The sequence below is a fragment of the Labrus bergylta genome, chromosome 4 (assembly GCF_963930695.1).
Source record: "Labrus bergylta chromosome 4, fLabBer1.1, whole genome shotgun sequence".
Lineage (NCBI taxonomy): Eukaryota > Metazoa > Chordata > Actinopteri > Labriformes > Labridae > Labrus > Labrus bergylta.
The window spans coordinates 23163800-23188341 of NC_089198.1; the positions used below are offsets into that span (position 1 = coordinate 23163800).

The 24542-nt window shown below is 41.4% G+C and overlaps 4 protein-coding genes across 7 annotated transcripts; 2 read left to right on the forward strand and 2 right to left on the reverse strand.

The window, feature by feature from the left end:
• Window positions 1-187: 187 nt before the first annotated feature.
• On the forward strand, window positions 188-6682 carry wrnip1 (WRN helicase interacting protein 1). The gene is made up of 7 exons (XM_020636356.3): window positions 188-880; window positions 1813-2007; window positions 2495-2724; window positions 3554-3774; window positions 4762-4917; window positions 5784-5863; window positions 5998-6682. Exons 1-7 carry the CDS (start codon window positions 218-220, stop codon window positions 6277-6279), a joined length of 1827 nt encoding a protein of 608 aa, XP_020492012.2. The 5' UTR covers window positions 188-217; the 3' UTR covers window positions 6280-6682.
• LOC109985948 (chymotrypsin-like elastase family member 3B) lies at window positions 6550-8428 on the reverse strand. The gene is made up of 7 exons (XM_020636417.3): window positions 8272-8428; window positions 7986-8157; window positions 7653-7778; window positions 7337-7473; window positions 7069-7211; window positions 6830-6982; window positions 6550-6747 (listed from the first exon to the last, which is right to left on the reverse strand). The coding sequence occupies exons 1-7, from the start codon at window positions 8309-8311 to the stop codon at window positions 6730-6732; spliced, it is 789 nt and encodes a 262-aa protein (XP_020492073.2). The 5' UTR covers window positions 8312-8428; the 3' UTR covers window positions 6550-6729.
• A 1240-nt stretch (window positions 8429-9668) lies between these two features.
• On the forward strand, window positions 9669-18638 carry dhx30 (DEAH (Asp-Glu-Ala-His) box helicase 30). The gene is made up of 19 exons (XM_020636322.3): window positions 9669-9874; window positions 10074-10210; window positions 10333-10443; window positions 10535-10828; window positions 10916-11065; window positions 11145-11297; window positions 11997-12464; window positions 13173-13556; window positions 13651-13729; window positions 13839-13943; window positions 14052-14227; window positions 14350-14556; window positions 14660-14741; window positions 14871-15064; window positions 15198-15357; window positions 16041-16198; window positions 16461-16561; window positions 16644-16783; window positions 17732-18638. The coding sequence occupies exons 1-19, from the start codon at window positions 9703-9705 to the stop codon at window positions 17989-17991; spliced, it is 3531 nt and encodes a 1176-aa protein (XP_020491978.1). The 5' UTR covers window positions 9669-9702; the 3' UTR covers window positions 17992-18638.
• Window positions 18634-24491, reverse strand: LOC109985917 (alanine aminotransferase 2). 4 transcript variants are annotated; one of them, XM_020636378.3, is made up of 11 exons: window positions 24354-24491; window positions 21972-22061; window positions 21412-21520; window positions 20639-20772; window positions 20306-20549; window positions 20146-20225; window positions 19917-20053; window positions 19577-19751; window positions 19347-19502; window positions 19116-19228; window positions 18634-18814 (listed from the first exon to the last, which is right to left on the reverse strand). In XM_020636378.3, exons 1-11 carry the CDS (start codon window positions 24396-24398, stop codon window positions 18724-18726), a joined length of 1374 nt encoding a protein of 457 aa, XP_020492034.1. In that variant the 5' UTR covers window positions 24399-24491; the 3' UTR covers window positions 18634-18723. The 4 variants fall into 4 exon arrangements, with proteins under 4 accessions (XP_020492034.1, XP_065810186.1, XP_020492028.2 ...); XM_065954114.1 differs by lacking the exon at window positions 24354-24491 and adding an exon at window positions 23772-23971; XM_020636372.3 differs by lacking the exon at window positions 24354-24491 and adding an exon at window positions 23754-23970.
• Window positions 24492-24542: the final 51 nt, after the last annotated feature.

The window sequence follows — 24542 nt, forward strand, 5'->3', positions numbered from 1 at the left end:
TCCGCACAGCACGTGAAATGCACACGGACAGGAAGTATACAAATTAAGTTAAACAACAGAAATATTTTAATAAAACACAAAAAGAGTTAAATAAGAGAAGAGGGGGGGATTCGCATGTTTTCATAGATTTTTTTAAATTTTATTTAGGCAACTTTTTAATCTGACAGCAGTGTTTTGGTCACGTGATTAAAGGTTAAAAGTTTCGCGGGTATCAAAAATGGCGAGCGAGATGACATCTACAGCACCGGACTCTGTTCAATGTCCGGTTTGTTTTAAAGACTTCGAGCCTTCCTCAATCAACGGACACCTCGACGTGTGTCTGCTGGGCACCAGTGCCCACAGTATCCCGTCAACAACAGACGACAGTGAACCTCCTTTGAAGAAATCTCGCATTAGTGGCGAGGCTGTCTCGCCCCGTGGTGTCAACAGACCTTCGGCCAACTCACCCCCTTCGTCCTCTTCCTCCGCCTCAGTGTCTGGCACACCATCATCGTCATCTTCTTCTTCTGTATTTTCACTGTTTCAGGCCAACAAGAGTAAAGTTCCGTCTCAAAGTGAACGCAATGGTGTCCTGTTAGGTAAACAAAATGAGGTGTCTGCTGTCAACAAGCGAGTTAAACGTAATTTACAGATCGACTCGGAGCCTGAACCAGCAGGTACTACTGGATCAAGCGGACCGATCGTGAAGGCTTCACATAAGATCCCTCCGCGGAGCCTTCTGCCGATGGACAAGCCTTTAGCGGAGACGCTGAGACCACACACACTCGAGGAGTACTTCGGCCAGAATAAAGTTGTAGGACAGGAGACACTTTTTCGCTCACTTCTGGAATCCCAGGAAATACCATCTTTGATCCTGTGGGGTCCACCGGGATGTGGAAAGGTGAGGTGGGACTCTTACGACTGAGGATAGGCCTACTTTCTCCCGTAATTAATTTTCCCATCTATGAGTCATATCAACAACATGCTTGAAAAACTACATGATGACAACAAGATTTCTAAACTAGTATTGTTTTCTCAGCATTCAAAAAGTATACCAATTTATTATTATTTATACTATATTATAAATTGAAAACACTGTTTATCCGTAGACATATAATAATAATAATAATAATAATAATAACTTTATTTATATAGCACCTTTTAAAAACAAAGGTTTACAAAGTGCTTTGACAAACAACAACAAAGCAAACTAAACCAAACACAGAAGAACATTAACTACAGCAAGAACATAACAAATGCAAAATACTAATAAAAATAATTAAATACAATTCACCAGAAAAGAACCCAAAGTGCACGATACCCTACAGACATATATAACCCGACCATCATATAATATTAGCAGATAATATGCAGAATAAATCAGCCATGACTGTAGTTTAGCTGTATTAATCTTCCCTCTTTCTGACTGGACAAAGAGAAACTTGCATCCATTAAAGTGCATTGAAAGAGTAAGTCATCATGTCTCTGGCTGTCAGGTTGGGGCTCCTAAGTGTTACTCATCCCACCTGAATACAGCATGTTAATGACTTCTTAGGCATGCCAAGCTACTAGCATGGATTGTCATACAAGCAGCTTCCCATACTTCGACTTTGTCAACATGCTTCAGTAACAATCTAACTCTTTAACTCCTCCATGTCAATTGTCTGAAAGCCTCCAGGACTCACAATGCAAGAGTTATCTTTGGAGCTTGTTAGGATTTAGAGTGAAAATGAGATTTTCAAAGGCCTCAGAGTTAGGTGTATAGAATCCACAAGGTATAACACATGTTTTCTTCAGATAACTACATTTGTTTTTCTGTATGCTGTCTTTCAGACCACTCTGGCTCACATCATTTCCAGCACCAGTAAAAAGAAAGGGACAGCCCGTTTTGTGACTCTTTCTGCCACCAACGCGTCTGTCAATGATGTCAGAGAGGTGATCAAGCAAGCACAGAATGAGCTACGACTGTGCAAGAGGAAGACTATCCTGTTCGTTGATGAAATTCACCGCTTCAACAAATCTCAACAGGTGGAGTATTGAGCCAGAGAGATGTGCTCTGGTCAGTTTGTTTTGTAATCGGCAACTCAACAAAATCAAGCCAGCGTTTGCAATAACTGTTGAGGCTGAATTATAAAAAATGGTGACTGGTGCCTGCTTGGAGTGTTTCAATTGACAAATCTCAGTGACTCATTTAGGGCTCTGCTTACTGCTTAATGCTTTTACTTTAACTTTGCAAACTACTACATGTATAAACATTTATATCACAACTAGCAAGGAGCTTCTCTCATTCTCTTGAACTTTTGCATTTAAAGATATAATACTTGTGTTGTCAGTTGTTTTGTCTTTTGATTATGATTGCTAAGTGAACAACTGGAGCATTTTAATAGCAGTATCACAAATACTTACTTTTGAATTTGTTATTTTATTTGTTCATTGTTTCACTTTTTCCTGCCATGTTTGCTTTTTTTTTTTTTTACTCCTGTTTCCTTTTGTCCACATGTAACTGGATCTGCAGGACACCTTCCTTCCTCACGTGGAGTGTGGGACCATTATTCTGATCGGGGCGACCACAGAAAATCCGTCCTTCCAGGTGAACGCTGCCTTGCTGAGCAGGTGCAGGGTGCTGGTTCTGGAGAGGCTCTCTGTGGAGGCGATGGGATTGATCCTGGACAGGGCTGTAGATACACTGAGGATCAGAGTGCAGGGACGACATACTGAAGATACAGACCAATCAGATGAATATGGGTAAGTTCTGCCCTGGGACTCTCTCCTTCTGTCGTTGACTCATTGGGAGGGCACTGGTGATTGTTGGAGCTAAATTAAATTAAAATTGCCCGAAGGTATGAATGTGAGTGTGGCTGGTTGAGTCTCTCGATGCCCCAGCCCTGTGATCGACTGGCAGTCCAGGGTGTACCCTGCCTCTCGCCCAATGACAGATTTCAGGGAGTTGGCTGTCCTGAAATTTTCTAGAAATGTTCAGGAATGCAATAGTGTTCCCTCTCATGCACATTAAGAGTTGGTTACTTCACATAGAGAAAGTTTTTGTTCGGCTGTTTGCGTTGTTCGACGGTTTGCGTTCACATTTAGCCTGAAGACCCTCCGGGTAGCCAAATCTCCAGAGTTCTTTTGTAGATATCCGTATGTGTGAAAAGGGTTAGAATTAAGGAAGGCACCAGGGATATTGATGATGCCTCCTGCTTCGTACTTGTCTGATGTTGTCACCATTGGATTTGCCTCAGGCTCTGAGGAACCAAAAACCGTGGCCGCCTATAGAAGGCTTGTCAGCAAAGAAGGTTTGAGTTGAAGGTAATGGGAAGTCTTTGGTAAGGACAAGTAATGTTTATGTATAATATCCGTGATGGATCTGAATTTGTAAACTCAAATTTATGTGTAATATAAGCACTTCCAATGAGTTTAATCATAGGAATATTTTATATTTATTTTTGTTATAAAATACAAATTATCACCTTCACAAACACTTTTTGTCTTATGTAGTTTTTTCTTGCAAAAAAATCTTTATTTAAGAGTTTTCACATTCTGACATTATCTCTTATACATGTTTTCATTTTCTTAGGTCAAATATTTTCATTGAACAAAAAGCCCTGGACACTATAGCCTTTCTTTGTGATGGAGATGCAAGAGTCGGGCTCAACAGCCTGCAGCTGGCTGTTCAGGCTCAGGTGAACTTGGTCCGGCCTGACTCATCAGGACATGATGGTTCTGAGAAAATAGTGGTGAAGGAGGAGCACATCAAAGAAGCTCTTCAGAGGTCCCATATTCTCTATGACAAAGCAGGTAAGCTCAGATCTACATGTGTTGTTTTATGTTCAAGCTTTTACCAACCAAAGGGAGGCCTTGTCCAACGTCAGGGCACCCTAGATTTCAAACTAAACTACCAGTAAATTCTGGAGCTCAGGATTATTCAGAATGCACCTAAACTTAATAAGTGAAAATGAACATTCAATAAACATAATGTGTTCGATTAGAAGAAGTCTGTGTGATGTTGAAATGCTGACATTGCCCTTTCCAACAGTTTCATTGTGGACAAGAGACAAAGATGGTTTCAACAGAATCAAAAAGCATGTCATAGGATTATTATAAGGGGCCTTACAGAGGGTTGACATCATTTCTTTTCAATATTTAAATCACCTGACCAATATCTTATCTTAAATTTATAAATAACAGGTTTACAGCCCAACATTTTACTTCTATCTACTGTCTTGTTAGAGGAAATTGGGGGGGGGGGGCAAAAAAGTGAATACCAGTGGGGGCTTTTTACTGTTTATAGCTGTGTTCATGGTTGCTTAGAACACACATGTTTGTTGTGTTTGTGCAGAAACACTGGGGGGTATTTCAGTGCACACATACAGTAGGCTTAGCCGCAGTGTCCTCATAAAATAATTAATGAAACCAGCACGGTATGAATCAATGTTGCTTCTACTAGCTCCAATATCTACAGACTATAGTTTCAGATGATTTACACTTTGCCACCTGAGCCACCTCCCTGAGTATCCAATGGATAGCTATCGCTCCCCTTCATCCTACATAATACTCAATGAGTCCTTCATGCGATCCCGTTACACAACACGTCAGCTGTCCCTCTGAGATTTACTGTTCCCCTCACAGGGGGATGAAACTGTCCCCCAGCTTGACAAATTGCCTTAGTGGAGACACTGTTCTTCCCCTCCTCGTAGTTTTATACTGTCTGATAATTCTTGGTTTCTATGTGTTTGTGAATGTTCTAAAAATGAACAGCAGCTTGTATTGTGTGTGACCAAACAGGTGAAGAGCATTACAACTGTATCTCAGCGTTGCATAAGTCTATGAGAGGCTCCCATGAGAATGCGTCTTTGTACTGGCTGGGCCGCATGCTGGAGGGCGGCGAGGACCCTCTCTATGTGGCCCGCAGACTGGTCCGTTTTGCCAGCGAGGATGTGGGTAAGTGAAATAATTCACTTTATTATCCCAGCCTTTTAACTGCTGTATGACCTCCAGCTACCTATAAGGTTTTCAACAATGCTTCTCAACTGGTCCCGCCTAAACACCCACCACCATTAACTTCAATTAAAATCCTGACCCAAATTTCTGTTATTTTTTTCAACCAATCAGATTTATGGAATGAAAAATAGTTCCATTTTGACCTCCAATGGTACGAAACATGTGATGGAACAAAAAGAAGGAACAAAATCAACATGTTTTAAGAGCGCTTCATAGACATTTTTACACTTTTTTTTTTTCCCCCAGTTTCATGTTCTTGACCCACTGAAAACGACTCAGCGACCCACTTTTAAGTCCCAAACCCACCAGTTGAGAACCACTGGTTTAGAAGATGTTATTAGGTTTGCAAATGTGTGTTACTACTAAATGATTAGGAATGTAGCTACATTTTGAGAGTTGTATAAAAATTCATAGAGTAGTGAAACATTTTCTTATTTACAGCAAAGCAGTTTTTAACCTTGTTTGAAATTCAAATCAAATCAAAGCCGAGGTACTTGCACTCGTACACTAGTAGCTGCAGTGTTGTTATAGTGATTATTTTGACACTTTGTCACAAAAAAACAGTTTTCTAGAGTGAGGAAAAAGCTGTCTTTAAGTAGAATGACCAAGTTGTTTATTAAAATGTTCCAAACAATTATCCTTAAACACAATTTAGGACTACTGGCAGCTTTAACTGTTTTATTACAGGAAAGAAAATACTGATTGAATAAATATGCACCCAGTGAAATCTAAGAGAGAGAAGATCCTGAGCCTTTAATTGAATGTACGTAGTCTGACCAGCTGACCTTGTCTCATGTTTCTCTCAGGTATGGCTGATCCTGCCGCTCTTCCTCAGGCTGTGTCTGCTTTCCAGGCCTGTCACTTTATCGGCATGCCTGAATGTGAGGTACGCATCCCTGAAGAGATCTGAGTCTTCCAGTGCCGCAAATCAGTAGAATTATTAGGCATCCTTACAATAGTTGCGTCACAATGTTTTTTATCACTGTTTTTTCTCTCTGTCTTTAATCCGCTGCTCTTCAGGTGATCTTGGCTCAGTGTGTCGTCTATTTGGCGCGAGCACCCAAGTCTGTGGATGTCTACAATGCCTATAGTAACGTGAAGACCTGTTTGAGGAACCACAAAGGGCCCCTGCCTTCCGTCCCTCTGCACCTTCGCAACGCCCCCACCAGGCTGATGAAACAACTGGGCTACGCTAAAGGCTACAAATACAACCCGGCCTTCAGTGGCCCTGTGGAGCAGGAGTACTTACCTGAGGAGCTGCGGGATGTAAACTTCTTCACTTGGACACCTTCAGGCCCCTGAGGACCCGTGGTAATGACTGACACAGCTTGGCACTATTAAACTAAGGCTGCTAAATAATCCCAAATGTTGGGATAAATGTAACTTATTTTCTGCTTTTGTAACAAATTCTCATTCAATTTGAAGACTTTGAAATGCTTTCTTTATACATTTATCAATAAGATAGGTTTAAAAAAAAAAGGATTAATATCATATGAATCCATCAATGTAACCATCATGTTACGGTCAAAGAATCTCATAATAATGTGTGCCTTTCTAATTCCAAAACACATATTTAAATGTTTACCATGTTACATTTCTTTTTCTTTTTTTACATATGTTCTGTCCTTCTTAAACTAATTAAAATGGGTTTTTTTATGTTGAAATCTGTATATAATTAAATGAAATACAACACAAATATAAAATGTTTTCACTGTTTAATGATCCTTCAGTTCGTCTGTTGTTGTAACTTCTTCAGTTTTGGGCCATGGTCTGAAGGGACATAACACCAGAATCAGTTTGAATATTTCACAAACATAAGAGGACTATGTTACTTAATGTGAAGTTCCTTCACCTCACTGATCCAGGGGATGAAAGACGCCACACGGGTGAACATTGTCGGCTTTTTGGGTGTATTACAGCCTCGTCCATCCACAAAACTTGTAACCCCTTCCACGTACCACTTGCCATCTCTGCCCTGACAGTTCAGAGGGCCTCCGGAATCTCCCTGAAAATAATGTCAGATATTGCAGCAATGTATTAAAAAAATGCTTGTTTCAGAAAAAGCACGCAAGGTGTGTGGTTGTTCCTCACATGGCATGCTGACTTGCTCTCTCCTCCTGCACAGACCATTGTTGTCTTTGCAGAGCTCCCCCACCAGTCACTCTGACTGCAGGTACTGTGATCCACTACAGGGAGTATGGCTTGCTGCAGTGTGGTTGCCCGAGGACCACCAGCTACAATGAATGCATTAAAACAACCATTTGAACATTTGATTCATCACTACATGTGCCAAACATGAAGATTTATTTTTACAAAAGTGCACAAGCTGGGTATTGGGATGCTCGGCAGCAGGTCTTACAGAGGAGTCGACCCCAGCCGGTGACATAACAGGGCTGGTTGTGGGTGAGAGTAGCGCCGTGCTGTGGCAGACAAGCTGGCTGAACCTTATCATTTATAACAGCACTTTTCTCCAGCTTAAGCAGAGCAATGTCATTCCTACAAATCAAACACATCACCTATTAAATTGTATTTAAGTGAACAAAAAGCCTGCTTATTTTCTACATGAGAAGATGTTATCATTGACCCTTAAGAAATAATTGTGTTTACCCAGCTGCTGCTCAACTAAAGCTCCCAGGGGAGGCACCTTTCAAGGACATGAATGTTTTATTACCTACCCACAAGATGCACAGTTGTCGTTCCATTTGGGATGGATGAACATTTTTGACACCATTATAAACTGTTCCGGTCCCTCTTCCTTGTCCATGTCATGCTCAGCAAGAACCACCCTGTATGTGTGGAACCTGTTGTGTTGTGTAAACATCTTAAAATTGAATACAAATGACACAACATAAAGAATGATAAAGAAACATTTTGCATCCCCTCAGTGCACCATGGTTCATTCTTGCTTTAATTATGCTATGATTTGATTTTTGCATGCATAAAAAACACATGCTTAAACAATTGTTTATCTGAGAATTGAATGCTACAAAAATATATGTTTCCCTCACGTGATGCAGTGTGCAGCAGTCAAGACCCAGTTTGGAGCGATAAGTGTTCCTCCACAAGTTGGGAAGAAAGACTCCAATGAAATCTGCCATGGCCAGCTGTATGGGCGGGCCTCTTCCCCATTCACAACACGGCTGATGTCGGGCTTGACGCTGGGGACACCACAACCGGACACTATAACAAAAATGAGACAGAGCCAAGAGTAAATGAAGAGCCTTTAGGGGTGTCATGCTCCGATATATGTACTAATTTCCAAGCAACACATGAGTGTGTTTAATGCAAACTCACCAGTTGGGACAACCAGGAGGAGGACAAGTATCAGTTCCATTTCTAATTCATACAAAAGGACTGGATCATCACACAGACCTATTTATGGGCAGCAGTCCAGACAGTAACAGCCACAGCCTGGGAGTTTTCCTCTTATTTTCCAGGTGGCATATAAGACTGTTTTCCCACCTGATTATCAGACTGTACACAGTATGTGCAGAATGGAACATCTTAATACACACGTTTTCACACCTTATACTTAGTCAACACATCAAATGTTCCCTTTACTCTTAAATGATATTGCAATGACCCTATTGACCCACAGCTGTTGAGATCTGAAAATAAGAATATTTTATTTTTATATTCAGGACTTGGTTCAGTCCTTTACAGGAGCCAAAGCTTTACGCTTTAAAGACTGTTTGAAAGGTTTGTAGGTCAGAGTATATGTAAGCCCTTTTACATTGCCCTGACAAAGCAAGAAGTCTTGATTAATTGATATGATTTTGTTTTCCGGGATGTATATGACGTAGCAAAAACCTCATTTCAACTTTTAGTTATAAAGGTGATTAAAATTATTCAATATTGACACAACAACTTTTAACTCTAAATGTTTTTTTTGAACGGATATCCTTAAAGTTCTCCAACTTGTTGATACGATTTATTACTGGGCTTGTATATTCCCCTTAAGCACTTTTTTTATTGAATCTTATTAATAAAGAGTAAATAAAACTGACTGAATGTGAATGGGGATCTCATGAGCTTTTCCAACAATGGCCATAAAACTTAAGTTGTTTGTTAAAAAAACAAAAACATAATGAGTTTAGAAATACAGGTAAATGAAACCACACATTGAAATCATGAAACTGGAATAAGGTTTTATATTATTGTACATAATATTAGGAAAGTAATTTACATATTTGTATATAATCGTTAAATGACAGAAATGGGGTTTAAAATGGATAATGAAATACTGTGAATTGTTTGTTTGTCTAATAAGTTTTACCCAATTAATTCATGGGATGATATACAGTATTTATTCTAAATCAGGGGTGGGCAACTGGCGGCCCGGGGGCCACATGCGGCCCCCATCAACCCTCAATGTGGCCCCCATGTCAATTTTTACATATCAATTAATTGGAAACATGAAGAAAACATGACAAAATCTGCCATGAAATCATGAAAACCAGAAATATGTCCACAATAATATTTGATCACTGGTATATGTTGCGTTAAATCTGAGACATAATCGACTGTATTCGGTTTTTGTATCCTACAATGTGGCTCCCTTGGCAGTGAGAATAAAAATGAATGTGGCCCTTGCTGTGACCAAAAGTTGCCCCAGCCCTGTTCTAAATAATGAGTTGCCACTTCAAGCCAAAAGGTGTCGCTGTCAATACGCCGTGTTTCAACATTTCCACACAACGCCGCAGAAGAAGAAATTGTAGTTTCAAGATGGCGCTACCCGGTGTTTTACTCGTGCGACTGAGAGCGCTGTGCAATGTTACAAAATGTGTTCAACCAGGAGGCCAAACTGCGTGTAACTGGAGCGATGCGTTGCGTGGGTATAAGACGAAAGCACGGGGCCTCCAGGAACACGACACGCCGTATTTACAGAGAAAACGAGGTGAGTGAGTCCGGCTGGTAGCTCCTTAGCTAACAGGTGACAGTCACCGGCAGTGCAAAGCCTCAAGGGCATCATCCTGTAAAACATTGCGTTCATGTTTGTGTTCTGGCTTCTTGCCTTTGTGGTGGAGCCAAAGTAGGAGTGGAAACAAACAGTGGCTGACCTTGCTGGGTGTTTGACCTTTGTGTTTACTCTTTAGGTCACGTGGGTCCGAACCTTTTGAAGGAGTTTCCAGATCCTAAAGGTCTCTTGAATAACATCATCTCCCGTTCACTTGGAGTCAACGATCTGTCCCAGTTCATCCAGTACAGCTGCTCAGAACATGCAGGGGTTAAGGTCAGGAAAAAACTAACAAAACAAAAAAAAAATCTCGCACTGACATGGAGGGATCCTTAAGACACTTTATCTTCAAAAAGCTAAACATCCCTAACCTTTTGTTGTTATTTTTGTTTCTATAGAAAGCTGTTGTCACACTGCAGTGGCCCTGCAAGCTTGAAGAGGTTGGTCATGCCTCCAAGAAGACTGACGCAGAGCGACTTGCGGCTGCTGCTGCATGTCTCAAGCTAAGGGTAAGCGGAAAAATGACTAAAAACATTCAAGTTTGCATTTTGTCCGACCAGTCATGAGTGACATTCCCTTTACTCTGTTTCTTGCGTACAGGAAATGGGTGTCATTGGTCCAAACAATCAGCTACCCGGGAGGAGATCTGGCAGGCAGAGAGGGGAGTTACAATCAGCTCTTTATGGTGATGAGTGGGACTCGACAGGAATTATCCAAATTCCTAGAGGGAAAGTGGAAGAGAGAGAAGAGCAGTGGAAAGTGGACGAGAAAGAAAAGCAGTGGTTTCCTCCTGAAGACACCTGTGACATCTCTGATGCTCTCTGCATGTTCCCTCAACCCAAATCTCTCCTCACCAGGGTGATCCAAGTGGCCACGTCATCCCACAGAATCAGGGTTGGTTGGTCCCATCCTTGGCACGATCGAAGCGAATTACTCTGGAATCATCATGAATCATAAACGAGTCGCTCTATATCCTTACAGGAGCTGATGCAGTTCAAAACGACCGGAGGGAGTATGAAGAGCTGTGAGCTGACCCTGCACTGGCCTGAGGAGATGAAGTTCTCAGCCACAGCCAAAAATCGACTGACGGCAGAACGCAGAGCTGCAGCTCTGGCCTGCATGAAACTGAAGGTGAGAAGAACATTTGCAAACCGATATTCCTTTTATTTGCATGATGGGGCTGTGTAAATGAATAATGTCATTTCTTCAGGAGCTAGAGCTGCTGGATAGAGACAACAACCCGCTTACTCATGCAAAATACCACAGAGAGAAGGTGAGGGAGGCCGGAGAGCGAGACAGACGCCCCCTCTCCCTGGAAGTCCCAGAGTACCTGGAGGAACAAATGAGGGAGTACCTTGCACAGGTCAGTCTTCTTCTCACGTTGTTTTCTGCAGGGAATTAAATGAGCACCTGTCAAATACAGTGTAAATATTGATTGAAAATATGAGATCATTTAGCCTGTTTTTTTTTTTTTTTTTTTTAAAGACGTTGATAATGTTTGGTCGGTATATGTCACAGATGTCAGGGAAACTTCTCCAATGCAGCGTATTGTCAGATGATGATCCAGAAAGCAAGGTCATCCTCTTAATGTTCAAAAGCCAAGTAGCTTTTTCAGTTCAGTCTGTGTGAATGTGAGCTTTTTCCAACCAATATCTACTCCTCAACTAAATGTTGCTTTTGCTTATACATCAAAAATGAAATCCAAGGACTACTTGTTGACATTCTTTCGTTTTGTTGAGGGGTTACTCACATGTTCCAGGTTTCACCTCTTGTGCATATCTAAAATTATCCCGACCACACAAGATTGTCGGGGAGAAATTTTGAAGTTTAAGAAGCTTCGGTAGAATATTGGTATGCTGCCCTGAGTTACCTGGACCTCAAGCTTTCCCTTTTTATGTTTAAGCGTCGCCACACGTCTGTGCAACCATCACAGATAGAAGCATAACTGAAGCCCTGTAGCACCATAGAAATACACTTCTCTTTGTCTTCAATTGTTGATGCTCTTGTTTTGCTGTAAAGTTTGTGGGTTTTTTACGTCATTGTAATCGTCCATGTATCGCAGTACCCAGTGGCAACAGAAGTACAAAGGCTTTGGGAGGAGGAAGAGGCGAGAGGACAGCAGTCAGCGAACCAGGATGAGGAAGAAGAGGAGGATGTGGTGACGGACGCTATCACAGGTAGACCGTACAGGCCCCTGTCTGAACACGAGGCCCGGCAGCTCAACAGCCACCTGCTGGAGGACTGGGAGAGGGCAAACCCTGGGCTTAGTGTGGAGCTCCCAGTGGATGCCCATCGTCAGCGTGTGGTGTCGAAGGTTCAGTCCTCCAGGGTGGTTGTGATCGACGGCGAAACCGGGTGTGGAAAAACGACTCGGATACCTCGCTTCCTGCTGGAGGAGTGCGTGAGAAGCGGCGATGGGGCCAAGTGCAACATCCTGGTGACCCAGCCTCGCCGGATCAGCGCTGTGTCCGTTGCCCAACGTGTTGCTCATGAGATGGGACCAGCTCTAAAACACTCTGTGGGATATCAGGTAGATACACGTTTATGGTTTACTCTTTGTCACTTTTAGTCAGTTCCCAATAATCGTGAGAATTCACTGTAGCTCTAGAGCAAACATTCACAAACTTAAGAATGTTGCAGCTCACTTTGAAATCTAGAGATATGTTGGGGTCGATCCAAACCTTTAATTACAAAACTTTGATGGAACCAACCTTTAGTTTTCCCTTTTATATGTTTTGATTTATTAAACAGAAAGAATAAATATTCCTTCCAGACTTAAAACATTTTAAGAAAATAAATGCAAATAGTGAATAAATTGTACAATTGACAAATATACTGTATATTTTCTTTTGTTTATTTATTGTGTATGACCTCACTGCTTACCTGCAGTTCTTTCAAGTCCCATCAGTTAGCCATAGCCTGCATTTTGGGAATCACAGCTCAGAGAGAGCACTTATAGAATATGTTCCTTCTATTGTTATGCTGGTGTTATTTTCAATAATGAAACTAGTGGAAAATTGTGTGAATGTTTGGAGTGTGTGTGCAAGAAGTAATTTTTTGGGGGGAATTGGGTGCTCTTCAAGAACAGGGGACAGAAGTCCAACGCATAGACACATCCCTGTTTTATAAAGGATTTTTATGCTGCGTCAGAGTGCCTCTGACTTTCAGTGTAGGCTGCCTTTCTTCACATGGACACTCATTAATTTATCAGCTAGTAATTGTTTTTTTATTAACACAGGTAAGACTTGAGAGCCGTCCACCAGAGCACAGTGGAGGAGCCTTGCTTTTCCTCACGGTGGGTGTCCTCCTGAAGAAGCTGCAGTCAAACCCCTCCCTGAAGGGAATCAGCCATGTGGTGGTAGACGAAGTTCACGAGAGAGACATCAACACGGACCTGCTGCTGGCTCTACTGCGCGCCAGCATGAAAGAGAACCCTGACCTACGAGTGGTGCTAATGAGCGCTACAGGGGACAAAGACAGGCTGGCCCAGTACTTCGGAGGCTGCACAGTCGTGAAAGTTCCCGGGTTTATGCACCCAGTGAGGGACAGATACTTGGAGGATGTGCTGAGACTGTTAGGACGCCCACTGCCTGTCCAACAGATAAATAAAAACAACAAGCAGGTGAGACTTTCAGACTTTAACTTGTGCCGTGCAGATATTTGTCTTCCAATATCTACGTCTCCTGATTTATACTATTTTTGTGCTTTTGTTTAAGAGCGGACGAGAGGAGCTTTCACCAGACATAGATTTAGTAGCTGACTTGATCGAACACATCGACAAGCATGGAGAGCCAGGTTACCAAGTCCTCACCTTCGCTTACTTTTAAGAGATTCTTGTAAAGAGGTGTTACAGATAATGCCATGAATAATTTTTTTAAAAGAATTCTTTCCCATCATGCTTCAGGTGCAGTGTTGTGTTTCCTCCCTGGATGGCAGGACATCAGGGCGGTCCAGGAGAAACTGGAGGCCAGACGTCACTTTTCCTCCGGCTCACACATGATCTTGCCGTGTAAGAAAGTACAAACAGATTCACAAAGACTTGTTCTTTTTGTCCTTTAAGTATATATTTTCAGTGCATTTCTTTCTCTTTTTTTTTTTCTTCCCTTGTTTCTTTTAGTGCATTCTAGTTTATCAGTGTCAGACCAGCAGGCGGTGTTCCAGCGCCCCCAAGTGGGCCAGAGGAAGATTGTGCTCACCACTAACGTTGCTGAGACCTCCATCACCATCGACGATATCGTCCATGTGGTGGATGCAGGGACTCACAAACAACAGAATTATGACACACACACTAAGGTTAGTGTGTTTCATTGTCCAGTATTTGAGATCTAAAAAAAAAAACAAAGCTGCATGTATGCTGTATTTGTGATGGAAGCATGTAAAATCCAATCCATCTAGTTTTACTCCTGGTTTTGCAGGTCTCCTGTCTGGACACAGTCTGGATTTCTCGCTCTAACGTTACCCAAAGAAAAGGGAGAGCAGGGCGATGTCAGCCGGGGCAATCCTACCACCTTTTCCCAAGGAACCAGCTGGAAGCCATGAGTCCCTTCCCCATCCCAGAGATCCTCCGAACCCCACTGGAGAGTTTAGTTGTGCAAGCCAAGATCCACAGTCCTAACGGCAAGGTAGGGACTAAGAACAAGAGAGTTTGTGTCATTTATAAAGACTTATTTCATGTATGTTTGACATATTCAATCATGTTTTTTGTCCTTTTCTTTGTGTGTGGAGGCTGTAGATTTCTTATCCCAAGTGCTGGACAGTCCAGAGAGGGAAGCTGTGAGAGATGCCGTCCGAAATCTACAAGACATCGGTGAGTGAGCTGCAGATAAATTCTGTTTTGGATTGTGTGGTTATGTTTAAGCCATCAAGTGTATCTTACTTTACGTATTCAGTAGAATTAATTGAATAATGTCTAAGCTGTCAATGTGTACTTCTCTAGGAGTTCTGGACAAGACCGAAACCCTGACGCCTTTAGGAGAGCGTGTCTCCCGCATGTCATGTGACCCTCGTCTGGGCAAAGTGCTGGTCCTGAGTGCTATGTTCAGATGTGTTCTGCCCCTTCTGTCTGTGGCCGCATGTCTGACCAGAGATCCTTTTCACAACAGCCTGCAGAACAGAGGACTAGTCGGCAAGGTGGGATGTTTTTAACAGCTACCTGTTGGTCACTGCAGTTTAAAAAGAACACGAACACACACACACACAAAAAGTCACACAAAGAGTGATCATAAAGAGTTATCACTCATTTGTCTTTGTTCTGTTTGTCCAGGCGAAAGAGGCTCTGAGCGGCTCCAGCTTCTGTGACTACTTGGTGTTCTCCAGAGCCGTGTTGGGCTGGAGGAAAATTCAGTACGAGGCCGACAGAGAGGACAGAGATGCATATGTGCACAAACACTCTCTGTCCTGGTTCAGCTTGAGATTTATCAACGGTCAGTTTGAAATGCACAGAAAGACACACTTACTGTACAGAGGCTTTTCTCAGACTGAAAAAAGTCAGAATAGCTTCTCTGATCAGATTTTGTAACTTTTGTTTTATTGGTGGTTTCCATTGTAGTTAGTGAAGTCTTTGTTCATTTACATTCTAATCTACACATTTTATAATGACATAGATAGATAGATAGATAGATAGATAGATAGATAGAGATATATATATATATATATATGTGTTTCACATTCTGTTTCAGTTATGTATGTCTTTAAAGGAGTTTATAACATGTTGCCATATTGAGTGCAATACATCAACCTTCCCTCCTCCAATCAGATTTTAAAAGCAAGCTGTCTAAACTGTTTGCAAGTTTAAAAATTGGATTTGTCCGTACACACTTCCCTCACCTATCGGTATCTGTGGCTGTCAGTCAATATGTATGATGTTTATGTAGCTTTCCAACATTGAAGCATGATAAGAATAATCCCTGAGGCTCCTGAGTCCAGTGCATCTCCATAAACACTTCTGTTGAAATGAAATGGAATCATTCTTCTGTCTCTCCAGATTCTCCCATATCAATCTGAATTTGGCCTGTCGGTGTAAACAAAAAGCTCTAGAAATCTTCCTCAATGACTTAGAGTTTTTAAAGACTACTTGTTAAAAAAATGGATGTGTGCTCTGCTGCAGGTCTCATCTCTCAGTTCAGTGAGAATCTGCATGACGCCGAGCTGGTGTCTCGCACCAATGACTGCCAGCGTTACACGTCGCTCTACAACGAGCACAGCAACCAGGATGAGCTGCTGAAAGCTGTGCTGCTGGCTGGACTCTATCCAAACCTCATTCAGGTACAAAGGAGTCTTTTTTTTTTGTTGTATTTACTTTATTAAAGCCTTGAAGATTTGAAGTCAGATTTCCTAAAGATCTTGTAGTATTTGGTAGAAGAGTGTCTCTTATTGTCTATTTTTTTGATGAAATTGTTTCCACATTCCAAATATCATTTAAATGATCCCTGCACTTTTTCATATGGTTTTTATTCCAAAACCTACTTGCATCTGTCTGAAATCTGACCTTTTATGATTAAACCATGCACGTCCTTTTTTTTCTCAGGTGAAGAAAGGTGTTGTGAACAAAGGACGCTTCCGCCCCGATGGCATTTCTTTACGCACATTCAGTGGACCTGTAGTCCTCCACCGCTCCTCAGTGAACAGGTTTGAACATGGAAAAGTATTTATTTATTTATTTTACATTTACAGTGCGCATGTAAACTTACTGTCTTCTTCTGTGTTGTAGAGGAAAAGCGGAGCTCCCCAGTCGCTGGTTGACCTTCTTTAGTGCCGTCAAGTCCAGCGGGAATGTTTTCATCAGAGACTCTTCGACTGTCCATCCACTCGCCCTGCTGCTGCTCACAGACTGTGACATCACAGAGACAGGTAGGACACGGGCTGTCATGTGGACCTGACTTAACATGAACTATTAATGTGTCCCACAGAAATGTGTTGACTTAAAATATACAAACACCATCTAATAATAATAATAATAATAAAGCTTCACAATCTACCAACACCCCTTCCAGCAGTTATCATCCAATCACGATCATTCGTTCCCCCATCCCAAATAAGTGTTAGATCTGTCTAAACAGGGCGGATTTATTGATGAAGATGATACTGCACCCTGACCTGCAGAGCACTCACTGAGTTATGTCTCCTTCCAATAACCTCTTGGTTGGATTTTTGTTTAACTAAGCTTTTTGGAGAAGTTAATGTTTGTCACACTATGAAAAAATATAGTTATAACGGTCATTCAGTTTACAGCAAGCGGTGTTAATCTCATTGAGACTTTTCACAGCTTTTGAGGCCGTGTTTCTTTCACCTTCAGGCTCAAGAGGATGAGCTCTCCATTCCTCATGTTGAGAACTGTATTCATTTTAAAGATTTATTTTTTGGGCTTTTTGTGCCTTTAATGCAGAGATAGGACAGTGGATAGAGTCGGAAACCAGGGAGAGAGTGGGGAATGACATGCGGGTGGAAGCGAACCCGGGCCTACCGCTCGAGACGAGAGCCTCAACACATGGGACGCGCGCCCTAACCATTGCGCCACCAGCACGCCCTGTATTCATTTTAGAATGTCATTAACATGGTCTCTCTTTTATGTACGGCTCAAATGCAGGTTACAGCTTAGAAATTGTATTTTACCTCAACCTCTGAGAACAGTTTGATACCTTTTTTTAAAAGCATTTAATTCTCTCAGGAATGAAAAGCGTTCTTCTCAAAATATGATGCTAAAGTGTTTGCACTTATCACATAAAGTCCCTTTTGAATCTCAGCCTTGAAGCAAACATTCCTCTCATAAACTCTTTTTTTTCCTTTCTTTAATTGCAGTGAATGGAGACCGGGTGGAGGTGTCACTTCCTGGGCGCTCTCTGGTGCGCTGTGAGTTGTCCGTTGAAGCATGGGAGCTGCTGTGGGAGCTGCGCACATCCATACAGACCATGCTATACCGCAACCTCAGCCATCCCAGCAACGCAGTCAACAACGCCACCCAAGATGGAGAGCTCATCTCTTTACTGGTGGAGCTGCTCAACAACACAGAATCGAACCCTTTCACTCCGAACCACAACAGTGACAGTGAGGTGGATTAATGCCTCTTTAAGCACTTTCTACGTGTGTTGTGTTGGATCTGCTGGCTGGTTCAGAGGAACAAAAGAGGAGGATGGTATCTCGTTTGTACGTTTTCTGTGTGTGAAAGGAGACTGTGATAACTTTTACTGATAAATAGAGCCAGTCGACAACTTCACGTCCAGACATTAACTCTTTATTTAGAACAGCAGGAGTTATTTTACAGGACTCTGCTGTAATCAAGTGTATTGTAAAGTAAAGTTCCAGTACAAAGCAGAAAATAGGGAACCATAAACCCCAACAAATATAATATCTTAAACAACAGCTCCTCGTAGTGGAAGCCAGCTATACTGCAGTTAACCTAGTTTGGTGTTACAACCGATACCTTGAGTACTTGGAAAAGTAATTCATCTGCTGAAATGGACCCTAGGAGAGCAGAAATCCAAAATGGACTGTTGTCTGCCATTGTTGTTTTTGGGATGAATGATGAACTTGGTGTGTTGAAATCCATTGGTTTGGATTTTGGACTATCGTGGTTATTTGCTCACGAATGAGAAGCAGAAGTTGAATATTACTTTAACGAGTAAAGAGTATCATTGGCCAAAGGTCAAAGACTGTGCAGAGTAAAATGTCATATTTATTGCAATAAATATCAACGTGAGAAAAATGATCAAGTTGTTTTATTGTTTGTAATGAATAAGCTAACGACAGGTAGATGCAGAAAGAAAATAAGACGTTCTTCTGTCTGTGTTTGTTTAAGAAACTTCCCTCATAAACTGTGTGTGAAAGCAGGATATGCGTCTCAGAACTTCCTCCATAGTTTCCTGAGGGTTCAGTATGCAAAATCTACGGCGAGAAGAAAGGGTCAAAGGTCTTAGGTATAACATGTTCCATATATCAATTTAAATTTGACACTGTTATTGAACATAGTACACACACATGCAGTAACAGGCCCAAGCCCCTACAAACTGAGCTACCGCAGAATCATAACTGAATCTCCCCTTGCAGGATTAATCAATTATCTCTTCTTCTAAATTACATGATGTGTGCAACTCTGAAACAATGGTCCCCTCGTCCTTATCAAACAAGGCATTAATAGCTTTACTTTGGAATAAAACGTGCTTGATTTTGGAATATGTTATTTTACCTGACGTGATGGGTGTCCTCCTTTTGTCCGTACTCGCATCCAGGCAGGATTAACACACCGGCCTCCTCGAGCAACCTCACACAGTAGAAAGTGTCTGGTTGCATTCCCATTTCCTAAAATTCAAAAACTTAACCAGATCTGAAATATTCAACGACATATACATCAGATATGTGGCATATCTGAGCACATATATTGCTCTGTGTTTTGTTAAACAAACGCAAGCTTTGTCACCTTGGCTTTCTGGATGGCTTTGGGTGGAAGAAACAGTCTGGGGAAGGCGAATGCTCCTCCCTCCACAGGCTGGCAGCAGAAACCCGGCAGGCTGTTCAAAACCTCGGAGACTCTCTTGACATTATGAACCAGCGTCTTCCTGATGTGCTCTCTCTCCTGCAGAAAAGAGAGTTGAATTGTAACGTGAATGTGATCAAACTTGGGTGTTCAATGTGTCATATCTGTCTCACCATATCATCAAGGGGGTATGAGGGATCTCCTGGCTGGGGAGGGTTCACCATCAGATCCAGGGCCATCTGACCCAAAACAGGAGCGCAGCTGTCTGTGGAGAAGAGAGTGTGGATGTGTTTCATAACAGCAGGGTCCAGATTTACCAGCTCCACATAGCCACCGCGCAGACCACACCTGGTGGAAGAGAAAAACAGAGATTTTTTTTTTGTTTTTTGACATCCTAATGGTGTGGTGAGTGTGTATCCAAGGTCAGCAATTCACTTTCCACCTAAAATCTGTTTTTCTTCCATTTTATTTCTTAAACTTTCAGGTAAGATTTTGATAGTAATAAAAACCTACTCTCCTATGAAGCCTTTGGATGCTGAGTGGAAGGACGCCAGCTCCACTGTGTCTGCATGAGGAGGACCCATCTCGGCCAGGACCCTCTTGTAGGAGATAAACTCACTATGTTCACCATAAACCAAATCCTGATACACCTGTGGAGGAGAACGCTGAGAAAATCAAAGCCTTTTCTACACAGATTTGGAATCTTTCTTTACTGTGCTTGACAGTGCTTTTAGACATCCACCTCATCAGCCAGAAGAAAGAGTCTGTTCTCCCGTACAAACTGGATCACCTCCTGCATGGATTTTCTGCTTTGAACCTGACCTGTAGACATGAAAACTACCACGTGAAACATTATTTTTGACCAAAAGTTTGTTCCCTTCTGGTGTTCAATTTACTTTTACCTGAGGGGTTTCCAGGGTTGATGATATACAGAGCTACAGGGTTACAGATTCCCTTTGCAGAGTCCAGAGCACGCTGTAGCTCCTCCACTTGCAGCTGCCAGCCATTCTCCTCAGTGAGGTAGTAGGGGACGATGACTCCTCCTAGACCCACAATGGAGGAAGTGGTGGTGCAGTGGCTCGGTACTGGAGTGAGCACACCTGTTCTGGGTGAGCTCTCGCTGTTCACCAACACCTTCAGCATGTTCTTAAGAAAATAAAGAAAGTGATTGGGTCAACTCAAAGATGATCTATAAGAAAAAAAAAAGAATATTTAAGGAGATTATTGGCTGTTACCATGAGGCACCACTGTGATCCAGGGCTTATGTAGATGTTGTCAGGGGAAGATGGGACCCCGCCATCTCGTCTTGTTATGAATTCAGAGATTCTTTGGACAACCTCTGGTATACCCGCTGTAGCTGTATAAGAACCTGGAAAACAAAACACAGAAACACAAAGACTGATCGGAAATGAATTTACGACGTGTGCTGCCGGCCATGTGAAAGAGATCTTTATTGCAATGGGTTAATTTCCTGTTTAAATAAAGGTTAAATACAAAAATGCAAAATAAAAAAGAAAGCCGGAATGAAATTGCAGAGTGAGATAATATTTTTTTATTTTATGTCAGTTTATGAGCATAAAGCATAAATGCAGTTTTAATGTATCTACATGTTGTATACTTGTGTGTATTGTTTGTATAATGTAACCATTATACATACAGTACTTACACCTTACACCTTACAAGCTTCTAACAAGGGAGTTAAAGAAACAAATGATTTCATCATGAATACTTAAAGGGTTCATTCATAGAAATTACTAAAGAAAATGCCTTGAATATTTCTGTTGCCACAACTAGGATGTTTACTGAGTTTTATAAGCCCCCTAAAAATGTCAAATATAAACCTTAATGGACATTAAAGCCTTACAGAGCAACACACTCAGCAGTAGATATGATTCATGTTTACACTGTGAGCACTTCATACAAAATGTATCTTATAGTTATCGTATAGTAAAAAGACATTGGCTTCATTTCTGCTTTTTCGTAGAAAAGTATCTGACACAGCCCTCACCTATACTTCCCCCAACACATTCCCCGAGCAGCCTCTGAGCTCTCTGCCTGACGTCCACTGGCAGTCTGCTGCTGTTAACAAGCTGAGGGTAAAGACACGCTGCGAGGACCTGCCAAAGAAGATGCAGAAACATGAACTATCAAAACAGCCTGAAGAAGAGTTGTCTTCAAAGGCCAAAGAATACTAATTATAATAATAAGAGACATTATTCATTGAGCATTTTTTAGGGCTTTTATCAAACAGCACTGGTTCCTTATATAAACAGATGGAAGTGTGAGCACATTGAAAGACTAAAGACATATACTGTATAACTTGTGAAAAAGAAAAAGAGGACAAAAAAACAAGGAAATAACAAAAATGAGCAATTACAGAATATAAACTGTTTGATTGTGAATAAAAACTAAGAACAAACTGTTGAATTTAAAACTAACAACAGTGCAAAATTGAAGTGCACTAAAATAAGCTTAAATGATGGTGTTAAAACCAGCAGTTATTTTTCTTTTTTCTGAAAAAAAAAAAAAAACCCAAATCAAAATAGGAATAGTAAGAAAAGTAATAACCTGTCTGACAAATGATAGAGGCTTCAGACCAGACGTGTGCAGGTCGCCCATGGAGACATTTATCACCTCTTTGAAGGGTTTTCTCACTCCCTGTGGACGGGAGGACAGAAAGCAGATGACACAACACAAGTAGGAAAACGTATCAAAACCTGTTCTTTTCTTCCTTCTTTTACCTGTCTGAGCTCTTTCATCATCAGGCCAAGTCGCCTGGCCAGGATTTCATACTCTAATGGCTTTATGTTCTTTATATTCTGACTGATCTTCTGCAGGACAGACATCTCTCCGACTTCTATTCTTTATGACCAGCGGCTGTGTTGAGCGGATCTGAGCACAGCTGTGTGTCTTCTGCTGGGATTTGCATGGACATTAAGGATTTCTAGTTAAAGATATAAACGGGTGCACTCTGTCACTGGTGTTCACTTACTTCCAAAGCAGCATCTGAATAAAAATTGACTTCTTCATTACATATCAACCTTCTGCTGGACCCTGATCGACATGGTGTGTAACTTATATCCATGTAAAGAGACAAAGATGTTAAGTGCAAATAGGTAACTAAAGTTATAAAAGTCGAAGAAATGTTCAGCATGAAATAAATATCTCAGCTGTCTGTACGTGTTCTTCTCTAACACAAGACATATAGGAGGTGTATGTTCTGCAGCGTCTTCACAAATGGTTAGTAATCAGTTACAGCTCATACAAGACTGACACATAATGTAGCCGGTTGTTTCCTTCTGTTGGACTATGGAGGGTCTGTGTCTCTGATGTCTATGGTCCAGGAATGACGCCACAACAGCACAGGAGTTGCTCTCACTCTGGTTACCTTTTTTTTTTATTCTGGAGCTGGTGTATAAATCATCAGCACACAGTCAGTACTGATATGAAACTGTAAGGACTCACATTTTCAGCTCAGGACAGATTTCCTTTGCTTAGGTACTACGGTGGCCAGCTAGGAACCCTACAGCTGCGCTATTGAACCACCAGGCGACGACAAAGTAACATAAATATGACAGCAACATCAATTTTGCACAAATTCAACAAAGCTTTATTCTAACTCTGTAACAAAAGCAAACAGCTGACATCCCTCCAGCCCTTGAATCTGTGCAAAAGCTCCTAGATCTTTTTTTTTTATAATATTATTCAGCTATTCTGTTCCCACAATAAATTTCATGCTTGTGTTACTTTACCAGAAAATTATGAAGACAATCTAAAGAGAAATAAAGAATCAGTTTGTTGTTTTTCAGTGAGATCTTACATTCAAGGTTATTGGGAGAGCAGGGTCATATCTATATTTTGTCTGCAGCATTTCCTTTCCTTCCTTGACTGAAAAAAGATCAGAGCAAACTTTTTTGAGCATGCCATACAGCCTGCAAAAAACCCCTGAAAATCCACGAAAAAAATCATTTCCCTTTCTTGTCGAACAAGGAGGCCCCAAGAGGGCTTTTGTTTTTTCAATAAAAACAATATAATAATAAAAGGGAAACATAAGATTGAGTCAAAAACTTAATACTTGTGTCAAAAACTTACTACTTTCCCTAGCTCTAAAAAAACAGTATAAACTGCCTCTGTATGATTCTGCTGCTGATTGTAATTTGTTTTAGTTTCTATATTTTTTCATGACTTACTAAATAATATTGTTTTCACCCTATCTTTAAAAAAAAAAGTGGTTGTAGCTATTAATTGTTGTCCTTAGTCAATGTTGTATATATTTAAATCCAACTGGTACCTACACTGACTAATGTTTATTCAGTGAAGCCGAAGTTGTTTTTTTATTTTTTTACTCACTATTGGTTTAGCACTCACTGTGCTGAACTGATCCGGCTCTGGTCCGCCGTGGTCCTGGTCTAGAGGAGACTCTGTAGCAGAGACGTCTTTGAGTTCAAACAACATTTCGGTTGCAAAAGTGCCATTGCTGCTTCTCGGGTCGTCGCTCATGGCTAAATAACCTTGCTGAACTTACTCTTCAGTTTATTTATATGTGTGTGTTTATTTGTTGTGACGGCACGGAGTGAGTGGGCGCGTCTTACCCCCCCCTGCACCCCCCTCTCCAAGTTGATACATTGACGCTCTAAGTCTGTAATTCTAAACTTAAAGCAAAGGCATTTAAAAAAAAAAATTCCAGGGCAAAGCCAAAGACTGGGCAGAGCACTACAGCTGAAAGTCTGGGTTTTAGTTACACTGTAAGTGATGAATCAAACACATAAAGTGTAGTCATGTGTGTCTTCTATATCAACTTGATATATGCTTTATTGCGGTATTCATAAAGTGTCTAATAATTAGTTAAAATGTAACACCATATTTCTTAAAGGTTGATCTTTGATTTATGTGAGGTATAATATTACTTGTAAAGTCAAGTTTCTTCACGGACATAAATAAGAGACGTACCGCAGTACTTCCTGTTTTGTTTTTCTTGCGCTCCGTGTAGCTCATCTCCGGTCGATATGGAAGAATTTTCGAGGCGTGGATGCAACCACAGCCTCACCGTGAAGAAACACAGCCTCTGCGGACACGGCTGGACCTCATAGATCAAAACATAAAGCAGCGGGTAGCGGCACCACCCGCCGCGGGGCTTCC